Source organism: Phyllostomus discolor, chromosome 2 (assembly GCF_004126475.2).
Source record: "Phyllostomus discolor isolate MPI-MPIP mPhyDis1 chromosome 2, mPhyDis1.pri.v3, whole genome shotgun sequence".
Taxonomy (NCBI): Eukaryota; Metazoa; Chordata; class Mammalia; order Chiroptera; family Phyllostomidae; genus Phyllostomus; species Phyllostomus discolor.
The window spans coordinates 24,761,128-24,781,622 of record NC_040904.2 but is presented as its reverse complement, the minus strand read 5'-3'; the positions used below and the strand labels follow the sequence as shown (position 1 = coordinate 24,781,622).

At 33.6% G+C, this 20,495-nt stretch overlaps 1 protein-coding gene across 1 annotated transcript in view; it reads right to left on the bottom strand.

Annotated features, from left to right (window-relative positions):
• RSRC1 (arginine and serine rich coiled-coil 1) overlaps nt 1-20,495 on the bottom strand; it is a 333,501-nt gene that overhangs the window by 240,628 nt on the left and 72,378 nt on the right. The window contains exon 4 of the mRNA XM_036017604.1: nt 11,126-11,299. Coding sequence (XP_035873497.1) covers nt 11,126-11,299 — 174 coding nt within the window. The remainder of the gene's footprint in view (nt 1-11,125; nt 11,300-20,495) is intronic.

The window sequence follows — 20,495 nt, the reverse complement described above, 5'->3', positions numbered from 1 at the left end:
TAAATCAAATGCAATCAATGTAAATTGGCAGCCAAAGAAGGTGGACTGAAATGTGCATGTGTGAACAAAGATGACTTCACTGTAATAATTGGGGGGGGCTCTAGATGCTGTTGAGTGAGCATGTGCAATGTGTGGCCATCACATTCAAAATGACTGAACAAGTAGAGCAATAAATCTGCAACAAATTTTGCATTAAGCTTGAACATTCCTCTGCGGAAGCTATTTCAATGATTCAGAAGGCCACGGCTATGGGCAACTGATGACTGGCAGCTTCATCATGACAATGTGCCCGTTCATGCTTCATGTCTCATGCAAAGTTTTTGGTAAAACATCAAATCACCCAGGTGACTCAGCCACCCTACAGCCCAGACTTGGCACCCTGTGACTGCTGGCTTTCCCCAAAACTAAAGTCACCTTTAAAAGGGAAGAAATTTCAGACCATCAGTGGAATTCAGGGAAATATGATGGGGCAGCTGATAATGACTGGGAGAACTGTGTGAGGTCCCAAGGTGACTCAGTTTGAAGGGGACTGAGATGTCATTGTCCTAGGTACAATGTTTCTCATATCTTCCTCAATAAATATCTCTATTTTTCATATTATATGGCTGTATACTTTCTAAACAGACCTCATATTTCAAGTACATATTACTTTTTAAAATCTGATATCTACTATTTTCTTTTTCTACTATGGAATGCCTTCCTTTATCTTTCTTTTTTTATGAAAAAGATGCTACGATTGCAACATGACTACCAAATTGATTTTCATGATCTACTTCCAGGTGGCCTGGCAAAGCCGGCATATCCATGGGGGCCAAAGGCTGCCATTTCAAAACCTCCTGCAGGAGCTCAGAAAGAATTAAAACAGCGGCACTCATTGTTGCATTTCCCTAACTGCACCTGCTCTGTTAGTGATCATCACATATGCAACAGCATTTAGAAAGTGTTTTGTGTTTATACCCACAAGGTCCAACCAATCTGAGATACATCCCAATCTGCCTGTAGGTATATCTGCCTCAGAACCCAAGGACCACATCCTTAGCACTAAAATGAAAAGCATTAACCCCAATGACACCATCTGGAATTCTTTTATTATATACTTTCAGTGTCTTGAAATCTAAGATATGTTAACACCTACACGAATGGAATGTGTTACAACTTACTCTGTTTTAGTGGAGAAGTGTACCCTGTAACTACATCTATTCAAAGAAACATATGTTATTCCTATCATCTTGCTATACACACTCCATTTAGTAGGATATTAAAAACATTTAAACCAGCTGCTTCAAAACTATCTATAATAACACATTATAATATAAAAATAGATCATCATGTAGATATCTATCTCCTAATCTTTGCTATTTAATAAAGGAAGGTTAAGCTTCTGTTTCTCTATTTGTGCTGACCAAAATTTGTCTAACATGTCAACCATATATTATGGTTTATTCCAATCTGTTCTGTTTAGAAGATGCCACTCCAATAATCACTAGACTTGGAGGAAAGTTTGTGAGAGATGAAAGTAGATGTTTTAAAAAGACTGAACAGATTGCTTCCATGTGGATTAGCATTATCCACATCTAGGATACTTAAGATGCTTTTACAATGAAGTAAAAATTAGAACTATAATAAGTAATTATAAAGAAGAGCGTAGCTTTTAGGGAAGCTGCTTTTTTATTTAGGAAGAAGAGACTTGGCTGGCATCCCAAGTTTATTCCCTCCGCTTTCCTGTAACCATATATAGAAATTTTACCTTACAGAAATCATGCATAACCTGACTGATGGCAAACACCAAGGTCCTAGAAAAAGACCTCTGTGGAACAGTATATTTAAGTCCAGTAATCTGCCCGGCAACCATGTACGAAGTCAACACAGTAGGTGATGCCAATTAAGATCCTGAAATAAATTCGACTAGGCATGAAGAGTCATCAGTGAGGAGGACTGGAATTTTAATCAGTATTTAAAATAGAAATCCTAGAAATTACATTCATTTTTTTCATACAACTGATGCTAAATGATATTAATTGTAGCATCCCTGATAACATTTAAAGTACAAAAAATAGTGGAAATTATGGAGACTTTGCAGGAGGTGGTATATGTACAAGTGTGTACACATGCACACTTAAACCAGGCATGCAAAGTAGAAAAAAAGTTGGTTATTTTCCTAACACAGAAATTCAGTTTTACCACTTTTAAATGCTTAAAAGCTAGATTTTATTATCTAGAAACAACTTCTAAAACCACTATTTATTTGTTTAGTCTACAAATATTTGAATATTTGTTAGGATCCAAAGAAATATAATGTAGAATAAGACACACAAGGTGTATGCAATCAGACACAGAATGACAAAGTTTTCTATTCAGATTAGGTGCAGATACCATGGGCACTAAGTGCAGGGCCCACTAGTGAGGGGTAGAGAATGCTTCATGAGGTGACATCTACAGCATCTACAGTGAGCCCCAAAGTTAAATGGAACTGGCAGAAGAGGTAGAGAGGAAGGAATATTCCAGGGTGAGGGAGTAGCCTTTAAAAAGATTCAAAAGTAAGAAAAAAGCGTAATAGTTGAGAACTGGTATTCACAAGAATCATTTATTAATGTTACTAATAAAAAAATAAAATAACTACCACATACTGAGAGCCTACTACATAGTACTACTTAGCCTTCTTACACATACTGCTTGTAGTATTTACAGCTTTCCAATGATCATTATCCCCATTTTACAGAAGAATAAAGGTAAGGGTCAGAAAGAATAACTCCCTTTGTCAGGAAAATTATTTAAATGATTGAGATGAACAGAGAAGATCACTGGGAGCCCTGTCCAGCGTGCCTTTCCAAGTTATCTCAGCCTTTCCACCTTTCTTTGTCTGAGATATTTTTTAATTCCACAAATTACAGATAATTGATAGTAATGCAAATGATTATTTTTTACTGATAAGCAACCTAATTGTATACAGTGGAGTTGTAGCTGATTTCCCTCCCCTATGTGGAAAAAGGCAGCTTTGAATCTATTCAGCAATTCTGTGCCTTGTATTCCTGGCAGCCTATACATGTGTCCGCTCTTCTCCTTGGAGCTGTTTGTAACATCTTGCTAATTATTATTAACTAATGAGTTTAATACTTTTGATGTATGTTTATGTGTACTTTCATGAGTCATGATTTACTTTTTTAATTTAAATTACCCTTTAATAGCCCCAAAGCACAGTAAGTCAGAATTTGAAGGTCTATGTGGCTTCTATACAGTTCCTAAGACAAAGTCCCTTCCTTTACCCACAACTCACTTCTCTCCTTTTTCTCTTGAATGTTAATGACAACATAATTTTTGTAATACCTCTTGAAAAGGGTCTCACCAAATTTTTTACAGGCAATATGATAAAACTTACTAAAAAGTCCAGCATGAGACTACTTTCATTCTCTCATTAACTTCTTCACATAACTCTAATTCCTCAGCCCCTGTAGAATGAAAGAGGAAAATAAAAGGTACCTTCTCTCATTCCAAGGCTTTTCACAGCTAGGCAACCACAAAAAGAAAGAATAAGACTACAGCTCATGCCATGTAGCGCTGTCAAGCATAATTCAAATCAAATCCCACCAGGCAAACTCTGGGATAATTAAAATGTACTGATATAATAAATAAGAGAAAATTGGTGACTTGGGGTAGAACTTATGAAACCCTTGTCTCCTGCTTTTGCTGCATGTTCTCTTTAATGTTAGATTACCTTTCTTGACCTTGTCTTTTTGAAAATCTCAGGCTGTTTCTGTAGAACAAAACTAATACCTAGTGACAAATACACAAAACTATACAACGGAAACTGAGTGGTAAATTTCATTACAATATAAAATACCAAACAACATAATGGGCCAATGTTATGGTATTCATTTAGTTCACAAGGAACTAAAACAACTTTAGTTGAATATAACAACTTTAATTTAAAAAGGAAGAAAAATCCAGTGCATACACTCATATAAAGATGTATTTGTTTACCTGCTTAACAAAATTGACAGCAGAGAGCTCCTTTTGCATGTTACAATGACACATGTTAAAGGTATACTTCCTTCGAACCAAACATTTACCCTTCACCACTGGTGAAAGGCAACAAGATCTCTTTACAAAATCTCGTCTTTTTCAATAAATTTTGCATGAAAACATGTTATCCTGGCACAAAGTTGCCTGCTGTCACATTGGAAATATGATAAATGTTTAATGAAAACAACACCACACAGCTTGGTGTCAGACAACAGCTATCACACGGCCCTGCTTTGATCCAAACAGACACTTAAAAGGGCTTCTAAGCACACTCTGCACCACAGAATTCTATAACCTATATGCAAATAGGGATAAATTAGCATAAATGACTTCCTGCTGCATAAAGAAATAAGAGGTAAGGAAAAATATGACAGGCTCTAAGAGTATGTAACTGCTGTCAAAACTCAAGGGTCCAACATTCCCAAATCACAGCATCTTCTGCCAAGCACTTGGTAAGAAAAATCTCATCAACAGGAATTTATTACATGAAACTCCACAACTGACGACACTGGAGCATTGCCAAGGTCAAAGCCACAACTAACATATCTATAAAGCATGATTACTGCATGGTACTGGACTTCTTATACACACTGCTTTTAATACCTATAGCTTTTGAAATATCATTATTCCCATTTAACAGAAGAATAAATTAAGACTCAAAGAAAATAATTTGTCCTGTAAAGAAAAAATTGTGAATGACTTAAAATGAGCAAAAATTGTTATTTTTGCAGAGTAACTTTCCCCAAATGTAAACACCTAACACACTTCTTAAAAAGATACGTAATTCAAAACAGCTACGTTTATTAGTAGCAATTCCTATGAACAAGTGTGTTACCTCTGTTGATACTCTTTCTGCGTTTCTAGTCTATAAAGATATACCCCAAATAGTTGCAATATAATTAATATAACTTCTAATTACATTGCATAGAAAACCTTCTTTTACTTTATTTTTGTTTACACTATTTACAAACGCCCCTACCCCCCACCACCACTTTGTCCCAGCCCTCGCCTCCCCTTCCTCCTGGCCTTCACACACTGTTGTCTGTGTCCATGGGTCATACATATATGCTCTTTGGCTAATCCCTTCACCTTCTTTCATCCAGGCCCTGGAAACCCCATCCCCTCTGACAGCTGTCAGTATGTTCCATGTATCCATGCCTCTGCTTCTACTTTGTGGGTTTATAGTCAATTTCTTAATGAAAGATCTTATAAACAGGTAAATACAGGCTGTGGGCTATATCTGAAGCCCAGTTTTGCTGCTATGACAGTGACTTCCATATATATTCTGAGAAAGATTTAAAGACAATTGATTTAGGGCAGTCACATTTCAGTATAAGAAATTCTACTTAAATATATCCACCACCGCCCCCCCAATACCCAGCAGAAAGAACTACAGGACTTCAGGTGTCGGGATATGGGTATGTATGTCCAGCGACAAGCAGGAAAGAATTCTTACCTCTCTCCAAAATTACAAAGCTTCAGAAAGTTATAAAGGAAGAGAAGTATAAACTCAACTGTCTGAGCAAAATATTCCAGAAGTGTTGATGGTTACATTTCTGAAAACAGCTACTGAAAAGTTAATATTGGAATAATAAAAGTAAAGGCTTTTCATAGTAGCAAATCATGAAGGAGAAAACACTTTAGGAATGAATACTAAATTAGGTTCCGCATGAATTCTAAAGGTACTCAAATTAAGAAAGCATTTTACTAGGTAATCACTGCTTTAAAACCAAATTTTCCTAACTGGTGATTTAAATAATGATTGAAAATAGATTTAAATCAAATCCATTCTTAAGGATGACATTATGATTTGTTGTAAATAGTAGAAAGTCACTGGTGGCATTGACATAGTTATTCACAACTAATTATTCAAATAAGTCTCTAAAATATATAGTAGTCAACTATACTTTATGGAATTTGATCAAAATATTACTAAAGAACATCCAAAAACATGACAATCCAGAAGACCCAGATGGGGTGTGCAATGTTCACAATCATCAACTATGTTGGCATTATGAGATACCACGACGAATTTCCTGTTTCTGATTTTGACGCTCAATAAAAATTTGCTTAACAAAATCACATTAAGTGTCCAATTTCAACCTAATAACCCTATTTATAACATCTGTCTTCATGTTGCAAAGATGAATCCCCATAAAAAAAATTGTCTAACTATATGATAAATATTTAAGTTTTTAAAACTTGGGAGAAAACTAATAAAAATAAGACAAATAAGTATAAATGTTTAAAAGATAAAATGTTCTTAGAAATCAAAATTTATAAATGTAAATCATTAAAAATTAAAGTCATTAAAGCTTCTTGATAAATCTAAGATAAGAATCAGTGTCTTTCTTATATTAACCATTCACATAGTGTTCTAAGGCAAGACACCCCTCAGTCCCTACAAGTTCCTGATACTCTTCCAATTTATGTCAGGTCTCCCTTATTAGGCAGATTAATACAATGAATAGATCAATTTATAACATTATAAGACAAATTCTAATTGTAATTGTTCAAAAGTTCCAGTAATCTCCAGAACTGCACTTAATTAGCCACTATTTATAAAAGGCTTTTCAGAATTACCTAATTCCATTTTTTTTCCTCGAAAGTCTAATAAAAAGCTCTTCCTCATTATTTAGGCAACCCTGCTTGAGCAATCCTTTCTCTCCCACTTTTATTTCTTCCAATTTGTAAAGTACTCCTTTATCATTACTGTACTTACTCTCCTTGAGTTTTACTTTATAAATGCATGTTTTATGTTCTATCAATATTTATATTGATATCTTCAAACTGGTTTGATAAAAACAAAGATTGTTATGTACAAGAAGCAGAAGCATATGGGTTGTTATTTTCTCTTATAGGAGGAAGAATCTAGGTTATATAGCACAGATAAATACTTGTTACTGGACTGTACAATCATAATAAAGTCCTAATCAAATTCCTTGTAAATCTTTTTATTTTTTCTCTACTTACATGTGTTCTTTTTTTTTTAAAATACCATTTGGAAAGAGACAGCTAATAAAACCATCACAGAAAGAAATTTAACAACGGCCTAAAAAATTTTTGTGGGTTTATTAAATAAAATTAAATATAATTCTAAATAAACAAATGAAAGCTGATATGAGAATGTAAAGGGGAAAAAAGAGAAGAAGACAAGAAGGAAACTTATTAATGACAAATTTCTGGCCTGAACAGAGAATAAGGCACAGAAAGTTCTTTCAGCTCCCTAATTATTTTCTAGGAAAGTTTAAGCAATAGCATATCACTTAATCTCAAACACTATTTCTCATCATCAGCAATTATACATTACTACAAAAGTGAGGGTAGCATACTATTAAAGAGTAAAAGGTCTGTGGTCAGTGAATTTGAATTAGAAGACTGCCATTTACTAGCTCTATGACCACAAAACTTCATCTATAGAAATAGGGTGATAAAACCATGTATTTCATGAGGTTGTTATAAAAATTAAATGAGATAATGCATGTCAATTGCTTAGCACAATTCCTTGATACTTAGAAAATGTATTTAAACATTAGATGATTATTACTATGTCCACTGTGAGTAAACCATTTTGTTCATTCCTCATGAAGTAATGATCATATCATTCCTCTATTTGTAACTTCACTGGCTTCTGCCTGCCTTTAGAATTATCTCTAAACTCCTTGACATAACTTATAAGGTACTGCAATAATCATCTCTCTTCACTATTTCTCTTCTACTCTAAACCAAGCTCCATTAAGCTTCAGCTCTTCAAACATGCCATGCCTACCTTGCTTGCCTCCAAGTCTTTCCATATGAAGTTTATTTTGCATGCAACATTCTTTCCCCTCTCTTCCTTCCTTCAATGTATATACACCCCCTCTTTTTTTGAGAGCCCTTCCCTGACATGTTGACTAGTCTAGGCAACCAACTTAAAGTGCATGGAAATATCTTTCAACCAGGATGCATCAGGCTGCAAAGCCAGCATGCTGAGACTGCCCTGTTGGAAGGATAAAAAGGGCCTGGGTCTGCTTATCTCCAAATTACGGGGTCCAGCAAGAATAACACCCCTTTTTATTATAAAATCTTTTATTACAAGATCATAAGCATGTAATTATGTAACAATATCATACTCAAGCACACCGCATGACATTTTAGGTGAAATGTTCAAATTAAACTATAGATTATACACCCATATTGTTACCTTACAAACCACGGTGAACCAGGCTTTACTTATGCCAGACCCTGGATTTGTTGTATTAGCAGTAAATGTATTGAATACTTATGTGTAAACCAGATGTTGACAAGCTACAACCCTTGGGCCAAATCTAGATAATTGTCTCTTTTTGTAAGTAGGTTTTATTGGAACACAGCCATGCTGTTCATTTAGTATTATCTATGGCTGCTTTTCTGATAAAAGGGCAGAGTTCAATAGCTGCAACAGAGACATGTGGCCCAGGAAGCCTAAATTAGTTACCATCTCGCCCTTTATAAAAAACTTTGCTGTCCTTGGTTTAAGTTACTGTTAGTTAAGTTTTGTCGCTTATGGCCAAAACATCCTAACTTCCATGATGTTACTGTAGATACTTATACCTTTCCCATTCTATATATGTTTATTTACTCCACCTTGATGAAATCCCCAAGTGGGACTGACCTACCATATGTCCATATTACCAAACAGTAGTTGACAAATAGAAGACATTTAACTATTGTTGACTGAACAAGTGAACAAATCAATGAATGAATGAATGAGCATATGTGATCAATAACCAATAAATATTTATGAATAACTAACATGTACATTAGGTGCTCTGAGTGATACAAGATGTAAGCCTGTGAACCAAAATGTCACCAGTTCAATTCCCAGTCAGGGCATATGCCTGGTCCCCAGTTGGGGGAGTGCAAGAGGCAACCGACTGATGTATCTCTTGCACATCAATGTTTCTCTCCCTTTCTCCCTCCCTTCCCCTCTCTCTAAAAGTAAGTAAAATCTTTAAAAAAAAAAATTAAGACACATTCTCTATCCTGAATGGCTTAAAAATCAGGCTTAAAAAATAAACACATAAGCTTTAAAAAAGATAAATTAGTTTTGGAGCAAAGCAGGGTGCATCTATACATATATAAATACTACTATATTAAATGTATACACTGACCCCCTCAAAAAAGACATCCTGATTTCACATCATACCAAAAGGTACGAACTGTGTGCTTTCAACACTAACCAGGACAGAGGGCACCCTGACATAGCACCACCCTGTACTGTGGGGTCTGCTAAAGTCATGGAGATGACTGAATCAGGCTACTCATAGCTTTCGGCATCGGTGCTTGTTTTGACCTTGTTCACTCCCTTTGCTGAGATGCAAGAAATAATGACAAATACAAAATTTTCATCTTGTGAACCCATTATTCTGGAATCAGTCCTTAGAACACAATCAACTCTGAGTGAGAAAGCACTCTAACCTGTAAAGCTGTCTCAGAACCTCAAGACTAATGTCCCCATTGCCATATGAGAACCTTTCCAGAAACCACCTGACCTCCATTTTTTATTCATGCTCTAACTTTTCTTACTGATAAAATTTGTAAAATAATGCTTCATATAATATTAATTTTATACTGTTCAAAAAAATAAAAGTTGGTAAGATGGAAAGCAAAAATTCAATGACCACTAAAATCATAGTTATGCACCTCACAGTCATGTTGGTATCTTGTGTAAATTAAAAGGGAAAAAAGGAACAAGAAGCAAGACAGGTCCTTGACTGACGTAATTTATGCATCCTTTTACTCCATATTTTCCAGTTTCACAAACCTACTCAACACCCTCTCTTCAAATCTATCATCTTCCCAACTTTCTCCCTTTATCAATAGATTTCCCCCATGCTCTCTCTAATCCTCATACTATTCTACCAACTCTGTTTAGCTCAGCCTCCCTATCCTCATAGCCAGATACCCAAACCCACCCCCTCCCCTACAACATTCAAGGATCCTTGAAATTACAAACAGGCAGAATTCAGAATTTTGCAGAATTACAACTGCTCAATTTCTATTAATGGTTGTAGGATGATCAAGAGAAAGAAAGATAGCAATGTTAATTCCCTTCTATAATCCACCATAAATTATTTCAAGAAACACTTAAAAGCCAACGATCTAGGCAGGTTTACATAATATCACTGTAAATATGGAAATAAAAAATAAACACAGAGAGAACTGCAAAAAGATAAGGATTAGAGAAGAGTTCCATACCCTTTAGTAAACTTAATTATTCATAGACTCACGATCTCAAGAAACCATATCCAAAACCCTGGTAAGCCCTTCAATTTAACACTGGAATCTGACTGGTACACTAAAAATAAACACTTTTAATGGAAGTATCAAAGTGAACATATGTACGGTGTTGAAGGACTGACAAAAGAGGATAAATTCCAAAATGTTTTACTTCATAGAATAAAATACCCCAATGTCATTTACAAATAAAACAAGAAGCTGTAATTTAAGCTACTAACACCTTATTTCATTTAACAGCTTCTGATAAATAGTTATGAGTGAACTTCACCCTGCAAATGGACACAGCTAGACTAACTGTTTCAATAATATCAATTCCAGATCTTACATGCATACACTCACTCTAATATACACATACACCCTAATATTGTCCAAGGTCCCATTTTACATTGAAAGAGGCCTAACGAACAGTAAATCACATGGTTCATTCCCTTTGTTTCATACCTTTAATCTTTTCCTTAAACATCTTTACAATACTGTAATAGACATGTTTAATCATTAAATAGTCTTCAAATTTTAAATTCATATTCATGATAAAGGCAATCAAATGTTAAAACTTTCCTAAAGAATTTTGAAAGTTTTCCTTTACTAACATACTAAGCTTTGACAGAGCCATTTATTTTGTGTTTCTAAGATTTGTTACATAAGCATTAAATAAAAATAGGAATAGAAAACAGTAAAAACTTCAGATAACTATTTCGATTTACTCTTTCTCCTTTGTATGTTCCTGTTTTTTCCATCTAAGTAACAACTTCCAAGAATGAGAATTTAGTTTGAACACTTCCATGAAATCACTGAGTCATCAGTGCTTAGGATTTGCTTAATGTTCACGGAAATATCAACTTACCCACGTTTGATGTTGTGTAGTTCCTTGTCCTTCCCTTTATCCTTCTCCTTCCCTCTTTTCTCCTTCTCCCTGCCTTTACATCGTTCTCTGTCCCGAGACCGACTACGGGTTCTTCTGTGACTGGACCTTTCACTGCTTCGACTATGGGAGCGTGGACGAGGTCTTGACCTGGACCTACAGTAAGTAGATTTTATTAAATACATTTAGTGTGTATTTGGCATGAAATAATGAAATGATGAAATGAAAATTTATCACTTCTTTTCTGAGGACAAACCAAGCCTGTGTCATGCAGGACACCTATAACTCCAATAAAAAATTTAAAAAAAAAAAACAAAAAAAAACATCCAGTCTAAAAAACCAGAAGACTCAGGACAACCACCACAAAAGAAAAACAATGTGGGAATCTTGGAAAGGAGTCAGAGGAGGGAGCTAAAATTCTTTATGTGAAGTCTATTCAAATCTCTGGCTGAACCCTACATAGTGCATATAAATGGCAGATTCCAAACAGGTAAGGATAAAAAAAAAGCTGAACTAAAATTTCAACTGCACCCCAAAGACAGGATTTTTACAATTTTAGTTTAACTAAGTTAATTTTATGTTAACACAAACAAGTAAACAAAAAATCAATATTCTTCAGAGGAATATAATGGAATCCAGAGTAGAGTGGAACCTCAGTTCTTGAACATAATTTGTTCTGGAAGGATGTTCGAGAAGCAATTTGTTCAAAAACTGAACCATACAGTTAACTGATCATACAAGTATTAGCACGAAAGGGTTGTCAGGTCGAGAACCGAAACTCTATTCATCAACTGAACATTTTTTTCTGTGAAAAACTTGGTCCAAAACTGAATTGTTTGAGATGAGAGATTTTTGAGAACCGAGGTTTGATCGTATTTAAAATGTGACTCCTAGATACACAAAAAACATTAAAAATGTGACCCATTCTCAAGAAAATACATAGTCACCGGAGACTGACACTGAGAGGAACCAGATGCTGGAATTAGCAAGCAAAGATTTTAAAGTAGTAAATGCAACTATGCTTAAATGAATATAAAGCTAATAAATCTCAGCAGAAAAACTAGAAAATAAAAAACAGAAATTCTATAACTAAAACCATATAATATTTGAAATTAAAATTATGCTAAATAATGTCCTGGCTGGTGTGGCTCAGTAGATTCAGTGCCAGCCTGTAATCCGAGGGGTCACCAGTTCAATTCCCAGTCAGGGCACATGCCTGGGTTGTGGGTTAGGTACCCAATGGGGGAGGGGAGTGCATGAAAGGCAACCACACATTGGTGTTTCTCTCCTCCTCTTTCTCCCTCTCTTCCCCTCTCTCTAAAAATAAATAAATAAAATTTAAAAATAAAATTATGCTAAATAAAATTTAAAGCATATTGGTAACAACAAAGAAAAGAATCTGTGTACTTAAAAATCAATCAATTGAAATTATCCAATATGAAGAACAGAGAAGAAGCAATTGCTAATAATTAAAAAAAAAAAAACATATCCTCTGGGATCTGTTTGACAATATTTAAATGTGCCAAAAGTGTTTATTTAAACCCAGAAGTAGAAAAAATAATGAGACAGAAAGCAAATTTTTAAGTAGGGGTCAAAATTTCCCCAAATTTAGTGAAAGACAAATGTAGATATTCTGGAAGTTCAGTGAACTCCAAGGTAAATATGAAGACCATGACTAGTAACACTGTAGTCAAAGTGATGAGACAAAGTAAAGAGAAATACTGAAAGTACTTAGGGGAAAAAACCCAACATATTACATTTTGAACAGCAATGATGAATTACTGCTGGTTTCTCATCAGCAACAATGGAGATCAAAAGGCAGTGGAACAAAATTCTTAACATAGTGAAAGAAAAAAAATCAACCCAAAATTTTATAACTAGCAAAAATATACCTCAAAAATTAAAGTAAAATTAAGATATTTTTGAGATAAAGGAAAAGTAAAATAAAATCATCAATAGTAGGCCTGCAATTACAATAGATACTAAAGTTTTTCAAGCTAAAGAAAATGATAACAGATAAAAACTTGGATCTTTAGGATGGAATGAAGGCCTTTAGGAATAGTAAATATATGAGTAAATATTAAAAACTACTTCTCTTAAATTATTTAAAACATATATGTATTAATGCTTAAAGTAAAATTTATAATGTCTTACTGAAGGGTTATAATGAAGGTAAATATAATATATACAATCTCTATAAAATGAAGTATGGGTTAGGTAAATGGACCTATACAGTTATATGGTTTCTACATTTCACCCAAATGATGAAACAGTAACTCTAAATACACTGAATGATAAGGGCATATATGAAATCCTTAGTAATCACTTAAAGAAAAAATGCAAATAAGTATAGCTAAAAATTTGAAAAAATGAACTAAAGAGAATTCTTAAAAATATTCATTAATCCAAAAGGACACTGGAAAGGACATACAAAAAATACCCCCAAAATAGAGGCTCATACATATAACAAATAATAAAATGGTAGCATTAAATCTAAACATAGCAATAAATAAATTATTAATGAACTAAATACATTAAAAAACAGAGCTTGTTCCAATGAATTAAAAAGCCATACACAACTTTATGCTGTCTATGAGATATATACTTTAAATATACAGTCACAGATAAGTTGAAAGTAAATGCCTAAAAATAGATATATCATGCAAACAGTAAACAGAGGGAGGCTGGAATGAATATACTAATATTCGATAAACTAAAAGTATCACCAGAAATATAATGGATACTTCATGACAATCAAAGGATCAATTCATAAGTAAAAATCACACAAAATATGTCTATCTGCCCACAACAGAATTAAATTAGAATTCAGTAACAACAAAACATCTAGAAAAAATACCAAGTATATAAAAATTAAATAATATACTTCTAAATAATTCCTGGACCAGTAAGAAATCACTAGAAAAATTAAATTTTTAAAAATTAAATAACAATGAAAATACAATATGAGAGAATTTGTCAGATGCAGCCATATTTCGCAGTGAAATTCAGAGCTTTAAATGTTTACATTAGAAAACAAGAAAGGTCCAAAAAATCAATTACCTATGGTTTCACGTTAAGAAGCTAGAAAAAGAAGAGCAAAATAAACACAAGGTAGGTAGAAGGAAGGTAAGAAAAATCAATGGAATAAAGAGCAATAAAGAAACCTAACAAGGCCAAAATCTGGTTCTCGGAGAATATCAACAAATTTGGTAAATCACTAGCTAGATTGATCAAGCAAAAAAGAAAAGAGCAAGCACAAAAATTAAGAATTTGTAGGATAGGAAGATCACATGAACTAGGCTTGTGTACTTAGGATGTATGTTGGTCTTGAAGAGAACTGCATGGGTTTCAGTGGTAGTAATGTTGGTGCTCCTTCATCCCCAACTGGTTCACTCAGTAAATGAAGGGCAATACGGTACCATAAAAATCACAATTTTCCTTTTTAATATATGACTCTGAGAATTACAATATTTATTGCTAGGAATGTCAATATGGGCTTATTAATATATAAAAATTAAATTTTCACCATTTTTTCTTTACATTTGACTACTCCCTCTCTTAATTTTGACACATGATTTCTTTCCACATAAAATAAAGTTTAAATGAACATAAAAACAAACTCATAGATGCAGACTACAGAATGGTGGTTACCAGAAGGGAAGGACGTTTGGGGGAGGACAAAGGGGATAACAGTTATCAAATATATGGTGACAGAAGGAGACTAGGCTTCAGGTGGTAAACACACAACGAAGTATACAGACGTCTTATTATATTATACATTTGTGACACCTGAAATTTACATGTTATTAACCAATGTTATCCTAATAAAATTAATTTGAAAATAAAATTTTAATTTATCATCACAATTTATTGCCCCCACAGATGTTACCATATCCATTTATAATTAAAGCTTCTATTATATATGGATATATTAAAAATTTAGCAAGTTATTCTAAAATTTTGAACAATAATCAGTCAGAATTTGAAGTTTTCCGATGAAAAGAAAGGAATAATAAAAATGAACAATACCTTTTTGTGAAAACCTCAATCACTATGTATAAATTACATGTATGAGTATACATACATACAATATATTCATCTTAATTTGCTTCTAAATTATTTGGGTCTAAAATACAGGGCCCAGCACAAATATTGCCCCTTTTTTATAAAATCATAAGCATTTAACTCTGTAACATAACTATATCACACTCAAGCCCACCATATGACATTTTAGGTGAAATGTTCATATTAAAACTATGAATTATTATACCCATATTATTGCCCTACCAACCACACTCAAGCAGTCCTCACTTCTGCCAGACAGACCCTGTATAATTCTGGCAATTAGTTTTCACTTAACTAGTGAAAATGTAGGTTAACAAAACACAAACAAGTTAAATGTAGTTTAAAATCAACAACAAAACTTAAAGAGCTTTTTAAAAAAAATCTTTAATATAAGCTCATTTCTCAATGGTTAGTCCTTTTTTAAAAAAAATAAACTGTTGGACAAAATGTGCAACCATTAGTGGGTTCCAAATTAGATGGGTTATGGTGAAATTATGGTTTTACTGTATCTTAAAAATGAGGTGTATCTTCCACTATATACCCAAAGTTACAGAAGTATTGTGTTCAACAATAAATAAATAATTCTTCATATAATGGTATCCTCACACAAGTTTCTTCCTCTCTGGTCATGCTTCCTTGTCTACAAAAGCAAAGTAATAACTACCTTTCAGGGTTACTGTAAGGGTAAAATAATAGTAGCTGACTGAACTATGAGATAGCAGGCACGTTATCTGGGAGGAGGCAGCCGCAGAGAAAGAAGTTCCTGAGGAATGTGCTAAACTGAATGAATGAGTAAAATCTGAGCAGGAGCATATGGAATGTGTTTCCCTTGTACCGTACCTAATCCAGTAGGAGCAGCACTCTGATTTTGACAGATCCTTTAAAATCTTAAGGCTGGCACAGGACTGCTCAAGTTTCAATTTTCAATATATTTTTCTTTTGTATATGAAGGTAAGTAATAGTAATCTTGGCTAATGATGCATATCTTCTTTATTTGAAAACCCTTAACAGCCAAATATACGATCTTCACTAGTATGACCTTAACAGGAAAATCACATCACCTGTCATCTAAGTCTTTGGGGAATAAAAGGAAATACTTTTCAGAGTCAAGTAGGGCACTTAACATAAGGAACACAGGCCTAAACTGGCACTGTCCCACAGAACCCAGACAGTATGATCACTCTATCACCATCACAGCAAAGCTCCACACTGCAAACAGAGGCCTTCTATCAATTACTATCTGCCTGCCTTCCCCATCGCACCAACTTTCCAATCTTTAATCTTCCCAACTTACCCAATTCATGGAATAATCACTTACCTCCAAACTGATCTCAAGGTTTTTCCTAACTCAAAGATTCCACTCTAGAAAGCATATTCCTGCCAGTCTCCAAAAACATCTTGCTCATTATTTACCGTATGCTTTCATACAAGCGATTCATGCTATCCTCAGATATTCTCCTAAAAATGTTGCTGGTGTAGCTCAATGAACTATGATAGCAACAGTAGATCTGTAAGTTAAGTCATTCATGATATAAAATTTAAAGAAAGTAGTAAGTTTTAAAATATCACAGCATGCAACAAGCTACTATGATAGCAATAGTAGATCTATAAGGTAAGTCATTCATAATATAAAGTTTAAAGAAAGAAATGTTTTAAAATATCACAGCATGCAACATAAGCTACCCCTCAACAATGTATTAATGTTTGTCATTTTAATTCTGATATTGTAGGCCTCCTAAACTTGCCTATAAGCTACAAAAGGAGGGGGAAGAGACTGAAGAGAATACATGAGGGAAAAGAAAGCAAATCAAAACACAGACAAAACAACTTTATTAAAGGCTGCTATAAAGAATCACAAAATCACACATTGAAATGAATTAAACTGCTGACTTCTTAGTGTCATGAGAATTTACAAAATATATTTGTAAAACTCATGTCTGAAGATGTATGAACAACCCCATTTACTTTATTAAGTAACTTTAATTACATATTTGAGGGATCTCTATCAAAAAGTAACAGATCAAGTAAAGATTCCTACCCTGACCAGACAAAACCAAAAAAAGTCCAAGAACCTACACTAAAATTTAAGATGTGAATTTGTCCCTCATTTCTTAAATTAATAGTTTTCTGATAAATCACTCTAGAAGTCTCTAGCATACCAAAGCCAATATGGAGATATAACATTATAAGCAAAGAAACATTTGATAAAAAATGTGGCACTCTAGAACACACAATATATAAGCAATAAATGGACAGCAAGATGTCCTATTATACCAGATAAATGCTTTCAATATCTACAAAATAGGAAGAATCACCATAACACCCTTACATAAAATGAATTACTGCCCTCAAGAACCAATTTGTCAAGTTTCTTAATTGGCTAATAAGTTCTAAACACATGCAATCAAAACAAATATCCTAATATTTTATTTTTCAAAAAAAATACTTTAAATAGTTGCTTAAGTAGAGTTCTACAAAAAAGACTACATTTGCTATAAAATAAAACTGTCATCAAAATTTAATTTAAAAATTACACATGGAATAAAATAACACAGATTACATGTCAGGTTGACATTTTGAACACAAACATGTACTTTCTCACCCCCAACCAAAATCCAACTAAAACCACAACTAGCAGGTTTTTCAAAAGGACCTACCTATACTCTAGCAAAAAAGATATATTTTAAAAAGTAAAGGGTCCACTGATGGCATGGTGGTAAAATGAAACTAGAAAAAAATGTGCTGAAGCTCAGGGCTCTATAAAAACAAGGCGGCATCCAAGGATTTAAAAATAGATAAAGCTTTTCCTATAAAGCTCCCCATTTATTAAAGAAACTCTACCTCACTGTATTAATAATAGTACAGCAACATTCAAAAAACCTTGTGAGTCACCCAAAAACCGTCAGCCCATCCGTAGAACTGCCTATTACTGCTGATCCAGGAAAATCCTTCACATCATTAACAACAAAAAAGACCCAACATCTCTACAAAGCAAATGTAAGGGAAAAAAACAGAATCAAATTTTTCGAGTGATACAAATATGCCCCACAAAAAACCCATAAAGCAGAGGAGACTATAACACAACCACTCCAACATTAAATATAACATATAATAAGGGAAACAGATGTTAGTGATAAAAGATTCAGGAAAAATAAACTTTTAACAAATAAAACTAGTAGAAAGGATCAGAAAAATGTACCTAATAGAAAGAAAAGGCAGAAAATGAGCATCCAACCTAAGACTCTAGAAGAAAAAACAATGTTACAATCATAATCTAAGAACACTTTTGGAACTAAAATAATATACATGTAGAAAGGGTCCACTGTGTATGTGGAGAAATGGATTAACTATAGTCACCGCAAATATATGCTGATGGACTTAATACACATAAGTGATAAAGGTAAACCACTGATCAAATCACCAGCAAAGAAACTCAGGTTGGCATCAGTCTTCTAAACGACAAGATATACATCAAAACAATGGCTTTAATTTTCCTTAAGGAGCTCAGTGGGGATTCACAATGGTACATCTACTCAAGTTATCTTTCAGGTACCAAAAGTAGAGGAAACAAAAGTGATAAAACTACAAATTTATTTTAGACTCCAACAAGTAAAGGACACACTACAATTTCTAGGTTAAGCACATAAAGCAAAAATAAAGTTTTAACAATCTAATAGAGAAGACAATGCAATATAATTAACCAAAGAACAAAGTAGAAAAAAATGAATTGGACAGAGAAAAAAACAGAGAAAGATGGGAGATTTAAACCCAAATATGACTGTAATCAATAAACATAAATAGACTAAATAATACAATTGAAATAAAAACATTCTCAGATTGAAAAAAGCAACCATAGATGGCTTTCAAAATGAACATGTTAAATATAAAACCTAAGAAAGATTTAAAGTAAAAAAAAAAGGGAAATATATACAAGGACTAACAAAAAGAAAGATGGTGAATTTATATCAGTATCAGACAAAGCATACTTCAAAGTAAGAAACATTTCTAGAAATAGAGACATTTCATAAGGTCACTCCAAAAAGAATATAAGGCAATTCTGAATTTCCATAATTTTAATAATAGAGCCTCAAAATATATAAAGCAGAAGCTGACAGAACTTGAAGTTAAACAGACAAATACACAATGAGGATTTGTCTGTGTAAGCTCTCTTAGTAATTGATAAAATAAGTAGGTTTGTGGGGGTGGGAGGAGCAGGGTAAAAACACAGGAGATTTGAACAAGTAGTTAAATTTCACCTACTTAAATGTATCCTGAAACTGTGTAATATTCACTTTTACCAATTTTAGCTGTAATACTTCCTAAAATAAACCCTGTGATGGGCCATAAAATTAATCTCAACACATTTCATAGATGAATGTATTCAGATAATGTTTTCCAACTACAGTGGAATTAAGCAATAAAGAAATGAACAAAAGACAACTAGAAAAGTCTCCAAATGTTTGAAAATTAAGTAATATATTTCAATATAACCCATGGGAAAGATGACCTCACAATGGATATTTTAAAATTTTAACTGAATGAAAACTAAAATATGACACATCAAAAGTGTGTAGTTTACAGCTAAAGCACAGTAAAGGGAAAACTTACAGCATTAAATATACTATACATACATTATATATACTATACTTTAAATTAGAAAAGAATAAAATCTAAAATACATGATCTAAGCATCCATCTCAAGGAGTTAGAAAAGAGAACAAGAAATTATACTCAAAGAAGGTAAGGGGAAAGAAATAAAGAAAAAAGCAAAACTTAATGAATCAAAAGACTAAGAAAGAAAAGGTTGATTCTTTGAAAAGCAGATGAACCCTTGAGAGAAATGACAAGGAAAAAAGAGAAATCACAGATAAAATCATCAATACTGTAATTAAATGACCTTTGGCATAGGGGTTAAAGGCTATGTGAAGAGCTCTCCCACCATGAACAGCTAGAAAAGCAGACAAAATGTATGAAACAACTATTCCAGATATTAGACAACAGGCAGAACAGAACTGTGTTATTTCAAGAAAAGGGAAACAAGGGCACCCTAGAAATCTTCATGCTTATTGCCTTGAGGAAGTTCACAAGCCACAGAGAAAGGGGAGGGAGCCCAAACAGAACCTGGCAGACTTGCTGAGTTAGTAAAAAGACAGACCTTCAAGGAGGCCAAGGTGGCTAGAATTTGCAAGGCATTAGACCAAAGAAAAGAAAGTTGGACAGAGAGAGGGATCCAGAAATCTGCAGTGGGCTCCCCCAAATCTTCTGACAAGTTCCAAACTATAAATAC